This window comes from Corylus avellana, chromosome 4 (genome assembly GCF_965113065.1).
Source record: "Corylus avellana chromosome 4, dhCorAvel1.hap1.2, whole genome shotgun sequence".
Taxonomy (NCBI): domain Eukaryota; kingdom Viridiplantae; phylum Streptophyta; class Magnoliopsida; order Fagales; family Betulaceae; genus Corylus; species Corylus avellana.
Window position 1 is genome coordinate 32,122,418 of NC_142493.1, and position 18,445 is coordinate 32,140,862.

The following is an 18,445-nucleotide window of genomic DNA, read 5'->3' on the forward strand; positions in this document are numbered from 1 at the left end:
TAGAATGTTCCTAGTTGCATGTGATATACTGTGATATATATAGTTTGATAAAATAATCAAAAAGATGGTCTGCATGAATAAACGAGAAAAAATAATAATAATAATAATAAAATAACAGAAGAGAGAAGCTTGAAGTGGGTCTTATCCAAAATATTGAATGGGGAGATTTAGAGGTTGGCAGCACAAATAAGAGCGAAGAAAAGCATAAAGAAAGACATTTAGCACAAGAAACCAAGTGCTGTAATTTTTGTTGCATGGGGAATAGAGCTTGGAATTCTAAAGTGGAGAGGAGATCTTAGAATGGCATAAAGCAAGGGTTTGTTTCTTTTGGGGGCTGTTCTATTCCCCCTTCTTTCCCTTCGCCCCCCATCTATTCTTTATATGACTTGCTTGTCACCATAGCAACGTTGTAGTTTTTGGGTGGTCCATGGCTTCTGTCTGCCCTGTTAAAAAAACAAAAACCTACTTTTCTTAATAACCAAGGAACAATTATTTACAGGAATACCACTGCAAACAAATATTCATTTTCTTAAGACTATATCTCATCCCTCTTTGCCTATGGGAAAAGAATAATTAAAAAAAAAAAAAAACCTTATATCCTCCTGGTTGCATGTGACATTGATACATACCCAGCATATATTGGACCTAAAAGTACAGTTTGATGGCATCCACATGAGCTGAAACGATACTGAGCATAAACCATTGGGATAGCAAGAATATAACAGTCAGGTGCAAATACACGCAGGAAAGGTTGGGTAAATGCTCAGAAGAAAAAAAAGAAAAAAAAGCAAGAATGATCGGGTAATGTGCCAAGATGGCTATGAGTCCGAGAGACAGAGTTGGCCTTTCCTTGGTAGACAAAAGCATGCCAAATGATAGAGAAGTACGAAAAAAGAAATGAAAAAAAGATACTTGGCTTCTCAAGGGTATTTGTCCTTGTCAGATTCCTGTATAACAGCCTTAATTTGCTTAGATTGCATAGTGAATCTAAAATTCCTTAAGGTGTCTTGGGTCCCTCTCCACTTTAATGCTTTAAAGCTCCCTCCAAATCCAATAAGAGATAAATAACTGGCTTATCTACAGGAATGGAACATAAGAATAGAAGGTTTACAAGCTCAGACCTGCTTATTCTGTTCTTATCCTAAACGAAAGGGAGATACTTCAATTCTCCTTGTTTGTTCGAGGGTAGAAACCATGGTTTTTAGTGCTCATAGAGCGTTCATCCTTCTTATCTGCATTGGGTTCTTAGCGGTTCAGCCAGATAAAGTTTCTGGCGTGAGAAGAACAGACCTTGCCCCCAAACCAGGCCAAGAAGTTCGTGGTGCACTGGCACAGAATCGACGTATTCTTAAGGATGTCGCCATGGAGGGAATGAACACAGAGAAGAAGTCAGCACATGTAAACAAGAAGTTTGATCCAAATGAATCAAGCAAACGGAGAGTGCGAAAAGGATCAGATCCTATCCACAACAGGTCTTAATACATTCTTGTTACTCTGACTAGAAAGAGGAAGAGCAAGTTGACATCAAATGAAAGAATTAGCTTCTAGCAAAGAAGAGGAAACTAGAAGGCAGTAGATTCTGTCTGCTTTGTCAAGGAACTTTCATGAGGGTTTGTTGGTTAGTTGGTTGGTTGGGTTTCTTTTCTTTCTTTCTTTCTGTTTTTTTTTTTTTTTCAATCTTGTTTTGAGAGTTCTTTATCATAGAGAGGTGTATAGTCAAGCTACTAGAGGAAGTCCTGAATGGCATTCAGTGGCAAGCATCATATCTGTATTTTAAGCTGAAATCATAATCAATGACTGACAAAAGGCCAGTGTAGATGATGGTGCAGGCTCCCAGAAGAGAAACATATATAGTTGTTTTTCTAAATTTTTCTTTGAAGGAAAAGATTATATTTGTTCGCATTAGTGCTACAGCTTTTTGCAGATTATATTGATTTTTTTTTAATCCTCTGGCTCTCACAAATATCTTTCAAACGTAACAACCTTATTATCATATTTTGATTGTTTCAAACTACAACGAGAAACCTTATTTGTCCACCTCAACGAACAAAATGCAGTGGCACACACAATAGCACTCATGATATTATTCACTCAACATACACCTATTGAAAACCCTTTCAGCTGAAGTAAATACAAATTGATATGTTAAGAAGTAGGAAAAAGTAATTGATTCTTCCTGGCTATTTTACTAGTCATTTCCTAATGAAATAGTGCCTACAGGTGACGTTAGCTAGGAAACCGGGGCAGCACTCATGTCTTTTTACAAAGAGCTTTCATCCTATGTCTTAGACATCACTCTTCTAGGGGTATCTGCTTTTCTTTTTAATCTTTCTCGTGACAACCATATGGACTATCTTATTAGATCTTAGGTTAAATATCTAGCTAGAATGGAAAATCATGCAAATTGGTGTAGAATCTCATATCCCATCATCTGGTCTAGCTGTCACCTCTAGTCTCCCACATACTTCAGATTATTCAAAATAAAATCACTATTGACCTTATCTACTTTGAGCAGCCTAAGATATCATCAAATGTTAGCTCATCTTTATTGCTGAGACCATAGAAAAATGTCAAGTGGTGATGTGTGAGGGAAACGATTGGAGGAGGGATTCTCACCAGCTGCAATTCACATCACTCAGGCGAAGACATCATCGGCTGAAGAGTTGTTTCAGCAAAAGTTTTAGAAGAAAAGTGATCGTTTTTTACATCTTTGAGAAATTACAAGGTTCTTAATGAATGTCTTGTCAATATTAAACAGAAGATACATTACTGTAGAGAAATGACATAAGTGAAGTAAAGATAACAACTTTAACAATTATTAAATACGAATATTCCCTAGGGCATCTGCAGAAAGTAAGACATTGGGATTGGGTCAAGGAATGGGACAGAGGCAGTATTGGCAGAAAAGGTAAGGAGGCAGGATCAACAGAGAAATTTATCTAATGTAATATATTGAATTTCAAACTTTCCATACAAATGGAGAACACAGGAGTGAATCTATTCACTGATTTTTTATCTGCTAATCTGATATTTTAACTAACTTCCCTAAAGCATGACTTGACCCTGGGTAACCTTGCTAAGCACTCCCAATTCTACTGGTTCATGTTTTAAAATATCACATGTAAAAGCTCAAAAGAAAGAAGACTAGTAACTTCATGCACGGGTACTGGTAGTGGTAAGCAAGGAAGATTCAGGAAATTTCAATCTAAACGTGGTTATGTTTGTTTCAAAAGAAACCACACGTCAAGGGAAAGTAGTATGCTGATTGATAACCCATCGATATATGAGATGCCATTCAAAGTATCTGCATAACAAAGAGACAAGTACTAATGAGAAGAAACCGCCTATTCCTGAAAGTTGCTTATCATTATTTCTTCTCATTACACTGCTTTACTTAATTTTGGAAGATACATTAGCAAATTATTATCTACATGCACCATGAACTCAAACTCAATTGAAGTTTGAAATCTAAGGTGCACTTCCCATGTAAATTTTCCATGTCATATCATCATGCAGAAACCAGTGTTAACAAACTTATGAGACAGACTGAGAGACATTAGGCCAATACAACAGAAAAATCTCAATCATTAATAGTTAGAAACACTTTATAATCTTATAATCTGAGTCATTAGTAGTTGAGCTGAGTTTTTTTTCCTATTCTTTTCATTCTCATTTTTTTTTTCTTTTGTTCTTTTTTATTTCTTGGCAGGACTAGGAACTGTATGCAAGCCCAGTTAAATTGTTACAAAAACAGAGAGATTACAAGTTGAACAACAATCTGGGAGGTCCTAAAAAATTCATCCGGGTTTCACTACCAATCAAAATCCACACTTTTATCACATATATTAGAGAACTCAAAACCAACAAAATCACACACACACACAACTGAGGGGGTTAAAGGCCACTTTATTAATGGACAAACTAATCCAAAACCAACTCGTACCCATTTAACACAAGAGCTTGTTCTTAAGGAAAAACATCAGCAAAATCGAAAATACAAAGAGAAACCCCTCTCCAAAAGTGAACCCCACCAACATTGAAAGGAAACCCACTAATTCGTGTGCACCTGATTAATGTTCAACCTGTGCGCGCACGCGTTCAAATTCAATGCCGCTAGACTCCTTGAACCCCAATCTAATTGGGCGCATTTGTACAGCTGAACTTTGGCCCTAAAGCCACACTGGCCTTCGACCAGGAAGCAACGGAGCAGAAGGGGGAAACGGCGACGTTTTATCACCTTGAGCCTTTTACTCTTCTGGGCCTGGTGGACTTTTCATGATAACCCAGACTTTGATTTGGGCTTATGTCCGGTTATATTATGGGCTAAGCCTAATATGTTCCAGAGATATTGGGCCCCCATTTGGTTCAGCACTCTATGACTATTACAATTTAAATGTACTGGGCTAACCAAGAACGATGCCACGTAGGCGTGTTGCTTGCTGAATTAAATTTCCAGTCAGTTTCGTACGGTTATGATTGGATTAGGTTGCAGAGACAAGGGACGTTACCTCACGAACAGCTAGCGGTTGTGCAGCTCAACACAAAATTAAGAAGATATTTGACCACAACTTGCCACGTGGGTGGTCCTAATATTTGGAGGATAACAAAATATTTACCCCAAACATCAATAAATCGAGACTAGGTTTTATATGTTGTCTCTGTCTCATTTCTTATGACATAAATATCATTAAATGCAACAAAATAAAATTTTAATTATAACGTGTATTATTTTCATATCATTTGAAATTATTTCAATCAATCATTTTATAAAAAATGGTCTATAAGTATTGGATAATCATATCACCTACGGATCCTCAAGACTTAGCTTTAGTGATTCACTTATTGTCGAACCCAATTCAACCAAATTTTCATGTATCGATTGATCGGTGAGTGATGATACAGAGAACACAGGCATGATGCACACCTGTGTTCTCTCTATCATCACTCTTGATCGGTTAACCATTCAAAAAAATTGAGAGACTACCAAAAAATTATACTCCAGACGGCCTCCAAAACCCAACCTTAGTAGTCCATCAACCGCCAAATGTTAAGCATCCAAAGCCATTTTCAAAATGGCCTCTTTCATGTAAATGGCAAAGATTTCCAAAATTAGGTCTGTTCATTGTTCTCTCAGATTCACATGTATCACGGCTTCTCTTTACTATTTTTCATTCGGTCGTTGCAAATATATTGACTTGGGCTTTCTAAGTATTCCCAATTCCTTGAGACCATCCGTTTCCAATGATCTATTTCCCTTGTTTGACAAGTGGTCATGTGCTTGTCTGGCAAATTGTTTCAAAAAATATAAATGTTTTTGTGATCGTTTACCACTCTATAGATTATCCCACTAACTAATTCATCGTCTTATATTGATGATTTGATTTGAATCGTCTTATTTTGATTTGACATTTTATTTTATTTAGTTTGGTTTTGTTTGTTTATATTTGTCTTGTCTTTTGTCTATGTTCTCTCAAAATAAAACAAAATATTTTTAAAAACATAAAAACCGTTTTCATCAAAATGCTTTAAAAATAAAAAATTATAAAATACATTAACAAATATACTGATGCACGATTCTATTTAGGTAAAGAACCTGAGAAAATTGTTCTCTTCCACAAAAGATAGGTGAACAACCTAGTACACCTTCCTTCTCTAGAGAACAGGAATTGAATTCTTCGGTTATGTCCGAAGATTTGAGGCGCACTTTTCTTTTAGGAACAAATAAGACAAGTGATTGAAAAGAACAAGATTATATGTAATATTCTATTCTCTATTATTATTGTCATTAGATAATCCTTATAGTTGCGAGCATTTTTAGCAAAATCTTTATATGGGGTTCTCTTTCTTAAATTTAGAAAAAATGTCAAAAAAATTACAAAAATTACCCACAATAGACTCTCTAAATAAGCCAGAAACATAATGATTGCTACCGTAGAATTCAAAGTACTATAGCAATCTTTGTAATTATTAAATGAAAAAAAAAAAAAAAAAAAAAAAAAAACTCATTCTCTCTCCTCTCTCATCTCATGTGATTATTAAATACAAAATATTTCTCCTCTCTCCTCTCTCCTCCCTCTTCTCATGTGATTATTAAATTCAAAATATTATTTTAATGATATAAGGAATTATTAAGAAAATTTATTGTAGTGTATATTTGTATAAAAAAGTAAAAAATAGTTTTGATCCTTAAACTTAAAGAAAATAATTGAGTAATTGCTGAGAATGCTCTTATAAAAAATAATAATAATAAAAAAAACAGATAATCTTTATCGTTACTTTTTTGGCAGGCTTTCATCAAAATAATATATTTTTTTATTTGTATTTTGGGTCCTTAAGCTTATCTTATCTTTTCTACTCTAATGTTGCATGCAGGAGTATAAATCATAAATAAATGCTTTAAGGTGGATGCTGATCCACACCCACAACTTCAAATTAATGCACTTGTGGCATCTTTCACTGTCACCAGTTTGATCCAAATAACCATGACAGTAAAAATGTGGGGCATTTTATTGGGTATGTGGGCCCGCATCAGCCTTGCTCTTGGGGTGTTGGCCAATGGCTATCTGCCTATCTCTCTTTATCCGAGTGTATTTTTTTCAAAGGTTTTGCCCTATATACACTTGCATCAGGAGTAATTTACTAATTTTAGAAGTTTTTCATTTGTCTATTTTAAGTTCTTTTATGAATAATGTGGCTATAAAAATTATTATTTGATCAAAATTCAATAATGATCAATCACAAATTCAAAATTGAGACATATTAGTCGTTGCATCATTGCATGGTGCTGAGAATTAAAGACTGAAAAAAGCCTTTTTCAACCATTGCACTTGGGCTACTTTTAAGGCCTTAACTAACCTTAGCAGTAGGACATGTCTTCCCCTAACATGAGAAACCCTCAATTATTGTAGAAAACCCATGTTAGTTGTTCTGTTGACCATCACTCCAAATATCAGACTAAAGGATAATGGAATCACATTTTTTTTTTTTCTGGTTTATTCTTTCCTTTTTCCTTTTTCGTCATGAATGTGATGGTGTTAATCTATTAGCATTCATACGAATAGAACTGGACAAAAAAAAAAAAATCCTCTTAAATACAATAATGCATGCTTCTTTAGTCTTTTAAAAGAAGTTGTTACATTTCAGGTTAACCTTGCGACAAATAAATCCATATAGTTTCAAAATGATCCATCCATACAAAATAATCATTTTCAATTTTCAATTTTACCATTAAGTAAAAAATTATTAAAGAAACAAAATGTTTTTTTTTTTTTTTTAAATATTGTTGGTTCATGGGTGGGGGAACTACCTAATTATAAGCCCTAGGGGTGGTCCACCATCTCCTTTGACTAACTTTATGGTCAACCATCCCAAGGGCCTTAACTACCCCTAAGTTATTGAGAACTGAATTTTCAACCGTTTATTTGAACGGAAGAATATTTAGTTAGTTAAATTTGAAAAAAATATTTTTATTATTTCACTTTTTGAGAGGATAAAAATACTCTTCAAATATAACTAATTAGATATTCCACATTCAAATGCACTGAAAATGATCTTAATTCAAGCTATCCAAAATAGTCTAACCACTCGCAAGGACAATGAGAATAGCTTAGCCGCCCTTAGAGTTAAACCAGCTTTTAAGAGTGGTCGACTTCTATCAAAATGGGTCAAGAGGGTGGCCAACCATTCTCAAAGGCCTATGGAAGTGGTGGAATCACCTCCAAACCAATCTCTCTTTTGTATGGAGGGATAATTTTGTCATAGAGTCACACACCACAAGGATTTTTGTTTTATTTTGTACGGGAAGAACATTTTGTCTGTTCTCATTTGGCATAAAGGTAAAACTATTTTGAAATATTTTATGTTATAAATTGTTTGTTATATTTTTATTTTAAAAAACCAAAAAGGCCTAAAAAAAAAAAAAAAAGAAAAAAAAAAAAGGAGAGAAATGATTCAAGAAAGAAAGCTATGATGCACATAGCATAAACTTGGTGGATGGCATGTAGTAGATCCATTGGCCGGGTTGATACAAATCTAGTGCCCCTACTACTGATCAGTCAGCTGTGTATCATTTTGGACGACGCGCGTGCTTCTTGATGATGACATATTTGTCAGAGCATTGTTTTAAGCCATTAACAACTTGTTTGACTCCTAAGCGCCACACCCCCTCCATTTTTCCTTAACATGTTGCCCATTTCCCATCATATTCCGTTTATAGCGCAGCAAAATTCACACATCTTCTTGGCTCAATTTTTCACTGCATAACTTCATACCCATCTGAATTATATTTGGAGAAGAATTTTTCTTGGATTCTAATAGACCATGATTGTGGATTAGGCTTTATTATAAAAACGACAAAAACATCACATCTGTCTTCCTCACCCCCCATCTATCAATATATCTCAACCCAATCCCTAATAAAAAAGTATGAAACTACAAAGATGGAGTTTTCTTTTTTAATCAACTAGGTTTCGTGGCTACCCACCAAATAAAATAAAGTAATGGGTAGTTAAAAAAAATTTTAATGGAAATTGAATAAAATTTTGGTAAATTTAAAGATACATAAACAGAATAAACAGACATGTCGTAATCTATAGATTTCTTTCAAACACGTGGAAGCGTGGCGAAACGATAATTATTTAATGGTGACCCCACATCAACGTACTTTATTATTAGAGTTATCTCCTAATCAACAATTTTCATTTCTGGTTTTCTTTCTATAATTAAGAACTGCTCTAATAGGCTCTTGCAAGTCCAGTTGCATATATATATCAGCATCTCATTAATTTACAATTTTTTTTGTTCCTAATTATTAATGTAATTTGGATAATAAACATGAAATAATTCTTATAAAGTTTGTCCATATATCATATTAAATTATGATTTATTCTAAAACTTTAAATTTGGAAATAAGTTAAAAGAGTTTTACGTGAAATTGGCTTGTTTTATTGTCAGAAATTAATCATGATTTGGTAGATCAAAGCACGAGATCCAAGTCATATATGACAATAACAAATGGGCCTCAAAATATTTGAAGATGTGGGTCGTACAAGAAAAAGGGCAGGCATGAGAGTGCACCGGAGACTGGAGGTGACTGGTGAGGATTTCAGCGATAGTAGACAAACCATGTAATATTTGCAGTGGGAAAATCAAATTGCAGGAGGCAGAGCATGATCACTGGGCCTCAAATGTACTTCGGTACTTAGCATCGATCCTGTGCATGAGCCACGTATCGGCTTAAGACCGAGTTAAACAAGACAAGCTTTCTCCCAAATTCAAATCGAAAGAATATATAATTCTTTCCTCTGCCAAAAACATATATTCAGACAAATTTATTGCCCACAGCTAACTCGTGAAATCACAGGAGTAAAACGGAACCCCGTTGTAAATTGTTTACTCTGATTACTCAAAACAAATCTGAAACCCCCGTTGTGGTCTCCGGAGCCGTATACCCCTATCCTTAAAAGATATTTGTCCCCATCTCCATCCTCAGCGCCATGATGTTCTGCCATTATCATTATCATCATCATCATCATCATATGTCTTAAGCCATCAACTTCTTAGCTTATTCCCCTTTCTTTCACATCCATTTTCCAAAGGACCCTCTCTCAGCTTAACAAAACCCTCCTGACCCCCAAAGTTCCAAACAGAGCCATGGAAATGAACCCCACCACCAAAACCACCCAAAACCCAGATACAGATACTGAAACCCCACCACAGGCCAAACCCCTCAAGTCCTTATCCTTCACCAACGGCTCACTAAAGCCCCACCAGCGCCACCCCGCTGACCCACCGCCGCAGCCACGGCAACCGCTCGCGGTGGTGTCCGTGTCCTACAAAGAATGCCTCAAGAACCACGCAGCGAGCATGGGTGGCCTTGCCCTCGACGGCTGCGGAGAGTTCCTGCCCTCCCCCACCGCAACCCACTCCGACCCTACCTCGCTGAAATGCGCCGCTTGTGGCTGCCATCGGAACTTCCACCGCCGCGACTCAGACGATCTCATTCCCAGAGCCCTCAACGTACAACACCTCTCCTCCACGAGCCAAAGCCCGAGCCCAGTGTGCTCACCGCCACCAGTCTCGCACCTACCACCATCCCAGTACTACTTCTCATCCATCCCACAAACGCTGTTGTCTCTCAGCACCGCCTCTCCTCGGCAGTATGACGAGCACCACAAAAACTCCCATCCAACTCTGATGAGGACAGAGAGCGGCGAGAACCCACTTGGGAGAAAGAGATTCAGAACCAAATTTTCTCAGGAACAGAAGGAGAAGATGTTTCAGTTTTGTGAGAAACTGGGCTGGAAGATGCCGAAGAGCAATGAGATGTTGGTGGAGGAGTTCTGTAATGAGGTTGGGGTAGATAGAAGGGTCCTCAAGGTTTGGATGCACAACAACAAGAACCCTTTGAGGAAGAGAGAGATGGGTTTCGGTCAAAATGGTAATGGGAATGGCGATAGAGTCAGCTTTGAGACCAGTGATTATTGCTGCAAGAAAGAGAGCGAGTACATTAATGGAGGTGGCAGTGGTAATCTTCATGTTTCTGCTAATGGGTCTTCTTCTTCGTCTTGATCTGGGGATGGAAAAAGTACTGGAATAGAAAGAAAAAAAGTATGTTTTTTTTTTTTTTTTTTTTTCGCCCCTTTTTAGCTTTGCTGATTAATGGTTACTGATAACTCAAATGTTGATGGTGGAGAGGAAGAGGAGAGATGTTGACGATCAAAGGGAAGTAATTTTTCTTAGTTGTACGTGAATCCGTCTGTTAATTGACGTTTAGTTTCTGCTAAGTGCTAGCCTGAATGTTGATTTCATTTTCTGACATGTTTCTTGCTCAGTTTCTTTCTCCTCCTGTTCAAGTTGATCATCATAATATATCTGATTACTGTTGTAGAGCTTGTTTGTGGAGCAATTAGTATTTGCTTAAATGTTATCCGTTTGATAAAGGAGAAGTGAGAGGCTCCCAACGGCTCCGGCCGATCCCATACTTATTTGTCCAAAGCTTGGAGCTTATCAATTTTGGGATGCAATTTGTTATGATTTGTCATCTGCAATCCTGTCCTTATTCATTTATACAGCATTCCTACTTTTGCAGAAACGTGCACCCTTGTCCTGTTGAGGGATAATGGCACCGTTGCAGTTTGGTGCACATTCACTGGGGCAAACCTCTCTTTGTCCGCATTCTTTTCTAATAATTTTAGTTATTTTTTTTCTTTCCTAATCTAATAATTTTAGTTGTTTGGTAAGTGTAATTGATATAGGCGCTCCTTATTTATTTATTTATTTATTTTTGGGGGGGGCACTTGGCACCCTTCTATTCATTAGTCTGTTTAGTCTTGGTGGTATTCCAATTAACCAAAAAAAAAAAAAGGTTCTGATATAAGTACTTTTGTATGTTATCTTGGTTTATCTGAGCTTTTAAGGCAAGAAAGAAGGCTTTGCTTAATCAATGAAAGATGCTGGAAACAGACAGGCAGTACTACTCTGAAGGCCTGCCACCTTTCCTTATTTGGTTTGTAGATCAAAGCGGCAAGTTTTGTTTCTCGTTTGCTGCTAATCATAACTTGATAAGATAAGAAAGCCGAAAGCCAATTGGTTTTGGTTAGAGTTATTCTTTATTAATTCATTAATTAATTAATTAATATCTGATCCACGTACTAATGCCTCATTGTCGGCTAAGATACATGTTCCAATCCAACAGGTTCGGTTCCATTTAGAACTGGGCCAAGCCGGACCCCTCATTGTCATGCCACGAGGTGCACTTTTTTTTTTAAAAAAAAAATTTCCTACTCTCCTTTTTAATCTGTGGCAGCCTTTTGGAATGGAAGGTGGTGGACCAAACTAAACATCAATTCTTCATAGCTGGTGTTCTAGTCGTGGGACCTGTTGTTTGCATGGCCTCGGCCCAGTCCAGGCGAAAGTACATTCATTTTGGATGCGGATTGAGCTTTTAACATGGCGCGCAATTTTTACGATTTTTTTTTTTTTTTTGGGGGGTCAGTGTTGCTCTTTGTTCTCTTAAATTCAATTACTCTCGGAGGATATGTATGATCTCCATTTTTTTTTTTCTAGGGGTAGCCAGGAAGATAGGAGAAAAATAAAATGAGCGACTTTGGTAGTCATAATAGTAGCAGTTTGGGTAACTGAACCACCCACTTTAGCCGTTATGGTGATTCAATCATTCTTGATAGTTGGGTTGAGAGTGCCCAAACCGTATGAGGTAGTTTGACCACCCCCAGTGACCAGTTTAGAAGAAGCCCAACCACATTGATTATTTTGCTACCCCAAAGGTCAAATTAGAGTGGTTGAACCACTCATTTTGGCCACATGGATGGTTCAACTATCTCTAATTCGGCCATTGACGGTGGACGGACCACTCTAATTGGCAAAGGAGACAATTCAACTAGCCCCTCTTTCTTTCTTCTATGTGTTGTGATATTCTGACTGTTTATTTAAAATAAATCATCTATATTAAGAGTATTGAACCCGGTGCAATACCTAAAAAAAAAAAAAAGAGAATGAGTTTTGACACATAAATTCCTTCAGGTGGCGAACTGTTTGGAATGTTTTGGGGCTAGTTTTATTAGGTTGGCAACGTAATGACAATAACAGGCGTATTGTCAATTTGAACTATTTCCCGTCCCTGAAGGCAGCTGGTCCAACGGTTGATATTCTCTATAATAGTCTCTTACAGGTCTATGGAAGGATATAAATGAAGCATCACGTGGTATTGCTTGTACTGTACTATTTCCTAGCAACTTTATCATGGTCATCATACTCTATTTAAAGTCCCACGTTTACGAATTAATTGTGGATGCAGAGACAAGCAGTGATAATTACGAAACTAGAAATGCAGAGGATCCTATTCCCTACTAATGATAAGGGGCCTGCAAACCATGCTTATTTACCTTAACACGAAAAAGTAAAATTAACGAAGAATGCAAGCACAGCCCAATGGTAGAAATCTTAAATATGCAAATTTGAAAATCCAATGGAATCATCAGCAGCATGTTCTGGTGCGACATCAGTACAAAACTCACAAGAAACAGTAGGTGGTGTCAAATGCAAGCAGTGGTCGGTTCGGGTTTCCAACCAAGCCAGTCTCCTCTCAAGACTCAAAACCCCAATGTGCATAATTCGAATGTCCACTTGGGCAACCCTAGCACAAGCACGAAGCAGTATGTAGTAATCTGCATGGGCAACATAAGTTAAGGCTCCATCCTTCTTCCTCACATAGAGGAGGTAATCAAAACTTTTGACATTGACCCTTGGTGGAATGTATAAGAACCTATTCTCTTCCATGTCTAATTCCATGCGTCTGATGGCTTCATTTTTAAGAGTTTCAACTGAAGCTTGGCCCTTGCTTTCTGAGTTTTGATCACCCTCTGAACTCTGAGAAGAAGGATCACCATCCCGGCCCCCCTGTGAGTCATCTGCACGGTAAGTTCCATTATCTGAGGATGGGCTGCTAATACACCCTTCATCTCTCATCTTCTTGTTATAATTAGACATATGACTACTCCATTCCTTTTTCCTCGATCTCTTTTGGTTAAAAGCACTACTACGTCCCTCTTCAAGAGGTTCTGCTGGCTCATTATCCTGAAGTCAATGAAATATTTTACAAGTTAGAAATAATAACAATTTGAGTTATTTCCAAGCTCAAACTGTTCTGCACAAGCAGTAGTTATATGCACAATCCTATCCGCAACCCAGAAAAACAACCTACAGAACAAACACAAAGTGAACCACTTAACTGGTAGCTCTCAATCAAAGTTAGGTGCTAACAAATATTGTCTTCTCAACCATTGAAGAGATGAGATGTCATACAAGCTTGAGATTAGATATCTATCTCCCATATGCAGGAACTATTTGAGTGAGGCAGACCTCGGCAGAGGAAGGGGGCCATGGCTGCCCCCATCCCCCCACAACAATAATAAAAATAAGAAAAGGCTCGTGGTCCACCTTCAAAATCTAAGAAACCTCATTAATCTCCCCAAATATCTGGGAAACCCCCCTTAACATCCTCCAAACTCTGAGAAATTTTTTTTTTTTATCTCAGAAATCTATAAGAGCTTTTCCTTTTTTTTAAAAAAAAAAAGGGGGGGGGGGGGGGGGGGGGGGGTGTTTGGGGAGCTTTTTCTATATCCCGAGAATTAACTCCTAAAAGGTTTCTAATCGCGCGACCTTTCTCCATACTCCTCCCAACTCCTCCCTCTCTCCCCTGCTTTCTTCCCCACAACTTCAAAGTCGCCTCCCAAATTTCCTCTCTCATCTGTCTCACAATGATATTTGGCGCCTCCAACTCCAAGTAAAAATTCATGGGTTCTCCACTGGAGACAGACATCAACGGAGCTCTTAATATATCATCTCTAGACCTCATGAGAGGGTAACAATAAGGAACCAAGAGCGCAGGCACAACTATATGTGACATCTATCCCAAGTTCACTGAAACTTAAATATATACCTCAATTAGTATGCTTAACCCAGAGACAACCACAAAGAGTATGCACAAAATGACAGGAAGAAAGAAACTGCTTAGCAGATGGTCACTAATAAGACAGCAAACCTTTCCTAGCAACCTTCCAAGAGCAAAAGAAAGACAAAAGTACCCATTCAAACTGAAAAGAATACAGATAATGTGATTATCAGCATATCTCCTTGAGACCTTTCATGAGTAATTGGCCAAGAGTGCACAACAATATTATCTTTTTCAGCCAGGCCAGTAAGTGTGGAAGACTCTCCATATGACAAAGAGCAGAGTTAAAGCAAGCCCTAGGTTTAGAATTAAATTTCGACCCTCAAGAGTAGAATGATGTTTCTTTTTTTTACGAAAAACAATGTCAATCTGTAAATCAGACATATCAAATAAAAAAATAATTTTTAAATATTAAGCTTGTTTTGTGTTCTTCTATGCTAAAAGAATTGGTGCAAATTGTTACTTAGCAAACTAGAAACCAAAAAGAAATTCAAAGATTTACGAATCACAGGCACACATTTGGAGAGAAAAAATCTTAACTATATTAAGCTGTAAATACCTTCTCTTTCTGATAAAAATCCCAGAATTCTTCTATTAACCTCTCTTCCTCGTGATTCTCAAATGACGGTTCTAATCCAGCAAAGGCCACATCCTTACAGTACTGGAGATATGTAGGTAAGTCCTTTGAATACTCTGTCAATAAAAGGTAAAAGGTTAATTACCGCATAGCTGATCATCTTAAAGATTCAAAAGGAAAAGCTTTTATAACATAGAACCTTTAAAATATTAGCAAACATTCATCCTTACCAAAGGAGTCAGCAATCTCATTATATCTAGCTTCAAGCTTGTGCAGAAGCTCTGCAGCATCCAACTCAGATTTCTGAACTTCTGATGAGTTTCTATTAGAATTTGTGCCCAAATCATCTAGATTGTGGTAAGGAGAACCAGATGCCCTACCCGAATCGGAATCACAAGTGAGGTCCAACTTTCCTAACCGGTCCAATGTGGGGGAGGAACCACAATGACTAGATAAACTATTTTCCCATTCTCCAAAACCATGTATATTATAAAGAATTCTTATTGCAACAATCAGTATTGACATCACACAAACACGCGAAGGAAGTCTCAACTCATTTGTTGATAGCCATAAATCTGGAGGCGTTGACCACTCATATATGTGGCAAGCATGATGGAGAATCTTTTCCGTGGGAAGACATAATTTTTGGAGATAGCGGCAAGCTATGGCATAGAAGTTGACTGGAGGCAAATCCAAGCCTATTGACTGAGCAACTGATGCTGCTAGCGATTCCAACTTCTGGAATGAAAGAGCCTGAGAAGGTTTAAACATAACATTTGAACTTATAGGGCAGGCACTTGATGGCCGTCCAATGCGTTTCTCGATTTCAACAAATGCAGCAAAATATGGAAGCTTCCCTTCGAGGGACCATTTCACTATGTCTGTTGGCAAGATTGCTTCCCTCGCAATATGACAAGCAAGAAATGAAACAGCCAAAGAACAATATAATGGGATCCTCTTCCTTAAGGATCTACACCAAATCATCACTGCTCGCTTACCATACATATTATGAGGTTCTGCTCTGAATTTAGAGCGCTGGTTGTGATCTTCCGGCTCTTCTGAAATCAAGGAAGAAATGCATTCCCTTATCAAGAAAATAGCCATAGCAAAACAAACAGACACCCCGTTACCAATTATATGAAAGTAATCAACACAATAAGGTTACATGTTTTTTTTTTTTTTTTTTTCACGAATAATAAAGTTCCATGTTATATGCATTGCATGGAGACAATGTTGATTAAATTAACGAGCCTAACATAAATGTATATCAAGGCACATATGAAGAGTCGATTCGCTCTGAATATGCACATAATGTCCCGTCGAAATTCAACATGGCAAGTTGTATTTAACTACAACGATGTTGCTGTACCTTGTGTCTGACATTCGGAGTCCTGAATGGTTTGGTCAGCCCAGTCGTCGTCAAAGACGCCAGTGCCAGCCACGAACCTCATCCAAAGCGTCCCAGCAAGTCCACAAATCAATGGGCTCGCCTTGAACTCCCTCACCAAAGCCTCGCACTGAAACTGAACCATCATCTGCACACCCATCACATACCTTATCCTTATCTCGTTGTAATAATCCTCGAAGCCCGGACCCACACCCTTCACCGAAGAACCACCGAAATCCTCAGGACCCGAGGGCCCCGCCCCATCGTCGAAGTACTCCTCTGTCTTGATCGGACGCTGAGGTTTAGGCGTGGCTTCGGCGTCGAGGGTAAGGGTGTTCCAGAAGAAGCCGAGGTTGGGGGAGTCATAGAGGGGCTGTGAGAGCGGCTCGGCCTTGATGGTGGAGGCGTTGCGGCGGCGGCTGTGGCTGTGTATGTACATGGTGCCGCCGCCGGTGTCGAAGCCCTTGTCAATGAAGTCCTCCTCTGCCACGCCCGTCTCGATGAAGTCATCGGCCCGCGCGCCGCAGCGCACGCAGTAGCAGAAGCCGTCGTTGCCGTCCTCTAGGCCCACGTTGCCGCAGGTGTTGCAGGTCCACTTCTTTGGGTCCGACATTTCGATTGCCGTGGGGCGGGTCTCAAAGCCCGATTATGTGTTTGCGGGGAGGAAGAGATTGAAGCGGTTACTTTTTGGCGGCGAGGTCTGTTCGGTTCGGCTGCTTGGAATAGCGGCATACGGTCGTAGCTAACAACAAACGCTGTCGTTTTGGAAGGCTTACGTTGGGTGAAGCAGACGTTTGGTTAGGCTTAATATTTCGCAGTATGGTCTAAAACAAAATCAAATAGAAAATTTTGGTTTTTCACCTTTCAACCTCCGCGTACGGGTTTTGCATCTTGGCGCGATCGAGCTTGCTGACGATGAGGTCGTTAAGAGTTTGAATTAGGGAATTAGGGTTTTGAAAGAGTTGGGAGTGTGAGGGTTGGGCCCTTTTGAGTCGGAGGAAGGAAGGATGAGAGCCCAAGGGAGTGATTTCGTTTCTTTGGGCTTTGTGTTTAAAGCAGGTTTTACTTTTATTCCATTATTACGTATTATTTATTTGCACTAACTTTCCGTTGCAGAATGAAAGGAAAATAAAAAGGTACAATTAGTGTAGAGTTCAACCCGACCATGTGAAGAGGTCCTCTTATCCTCAACATCGACCTCAGCCCCCTCCCCGGAAAAGTCTCTGGGGTATGTAGATGATCCACCATCTGTTGTGGACACACCAGCTAGCTAGATTCCAACCGACCTTCCACGTACCCACATAGATCTACACATTTTTATCTTCTACTTTTGCTTTCTAATAATGTCTTTTTAATAAAAAAAATATTAGGTGAAAGCAAGAAACTTTATTAGGAAAGAAAAAGAAATCAAGTATGATAATTGGGTGCCCCTAATTGAGTTTATAAATATAACATAATGAAATAAATCAAACCTAGCCTCTCAACATACATATGCTACTGCTAATAGCCTAATAGCAAACATCTTATCTATTGCTGTTGTTGAAACTTTTCTCCCTCTAATCATCGAACTTGACCTCGACGGGATACATAGAATCAGACTGGCACCATTGGGGGAATCTAGTGAGTTCGGCCGTCCTAAAAATTCTTGTCTTGGTATTATAATAGAAAAGGCATTGTTTCTTACCCAAAAATTTTGATGTTAGTCGCATCTCACCGGTGTTATATTGTCGAACGCCAGAACTTCCCTATTCTTTCTCCGGTCAAGAGGAAAATGAATGGTTTCCTTAATCCACTTGCCATTGTCCTCCAATATCCAACACGGAAACTTATCGTTCTCCTCCGATCTCTCCCGCAATTCCTCTTCGAATCCTTCGTACGCTTCCTTCAAAGCCAAACGGCTACCAAATGTAGTTAGCTTTCCACTAAAGGAATCATCCGGATGAGGGATCTCTCTAAATTTCTCCTCCACTATATCAAAAGCCAATATAGATTGTCTGGGGTACGAATAATC

The 18,445-nt window shown here is 38.4% G+C and overlaps 2 protein-coding genes and 1 pseudogene across 3 annotated transcripts; 1 reads left to right on the forward strand and 2 right to left on the reverse strand.

The window, feature by feature from the left end:
• Positions 1 to 166: 166 nt before the first annotated feature.
• On the reverse strand, positions 167 to 9,509 carry LOC148586616 (uncharacterized; annotated as a pseudogene).
• On the forward strand, positions 9,296 to 10,889 carry LOC132178562 (zinc-finger homeodomain protein 11-like). Its single transcript, XM_059591005.2, has one exon. It carries the CDS (start codon positions 9,652 to 9,654, stop codon positions 10,567 to 10,569), a length of 918 nt encoding a protein of 305 aa, XP_059446988.2. The 5' UTR covers positions 9,296 to 9,651; the 3' UTR covers positions 10,570 to 10,889.
• Positions 10,890 to 12,940: 2,051 nt separating this feature from the next.
• On the reverse strand, positions 12,941 to 17,482 carry MEE12 (maternal effect embryo arrest 12). Of its 2 annotated transcripts, XM_059592401.2 has the most exons (5): positions 17,296 to 17,482; positions 16,417 to 17,205; positions 15,278 to 16,105; positions 15,030 to 15,163; positions 12,941 to 13,593 (listed from the first exon to the last, which is right to left on the reverse strand). In XM_059592401.2, exons 2-5 carry the CDS (start codon positions 17,045 to 17,047, stop codon positions 12,961 to 12,963), a joined length of 2,226 nt encoding a protein of 741 aa, XP_059448384.2. In that variant the 5' UTR covers positions 17,048 to 17,205; positions 17,296 to 17,482; the 3' UTR covers positions 12,941 to 12,960. The 2 variants fall into 2 exon arrangements, with proteins under 2 accessions (XP_059448384.2, XP_059448383.2); XM_059592400.2 differs by having other exon boundaries at positions 16,417 to 17,482.
• Between the last annotated feature and the right edge of the window lie 963 nt (positions 17,483 to 18,445).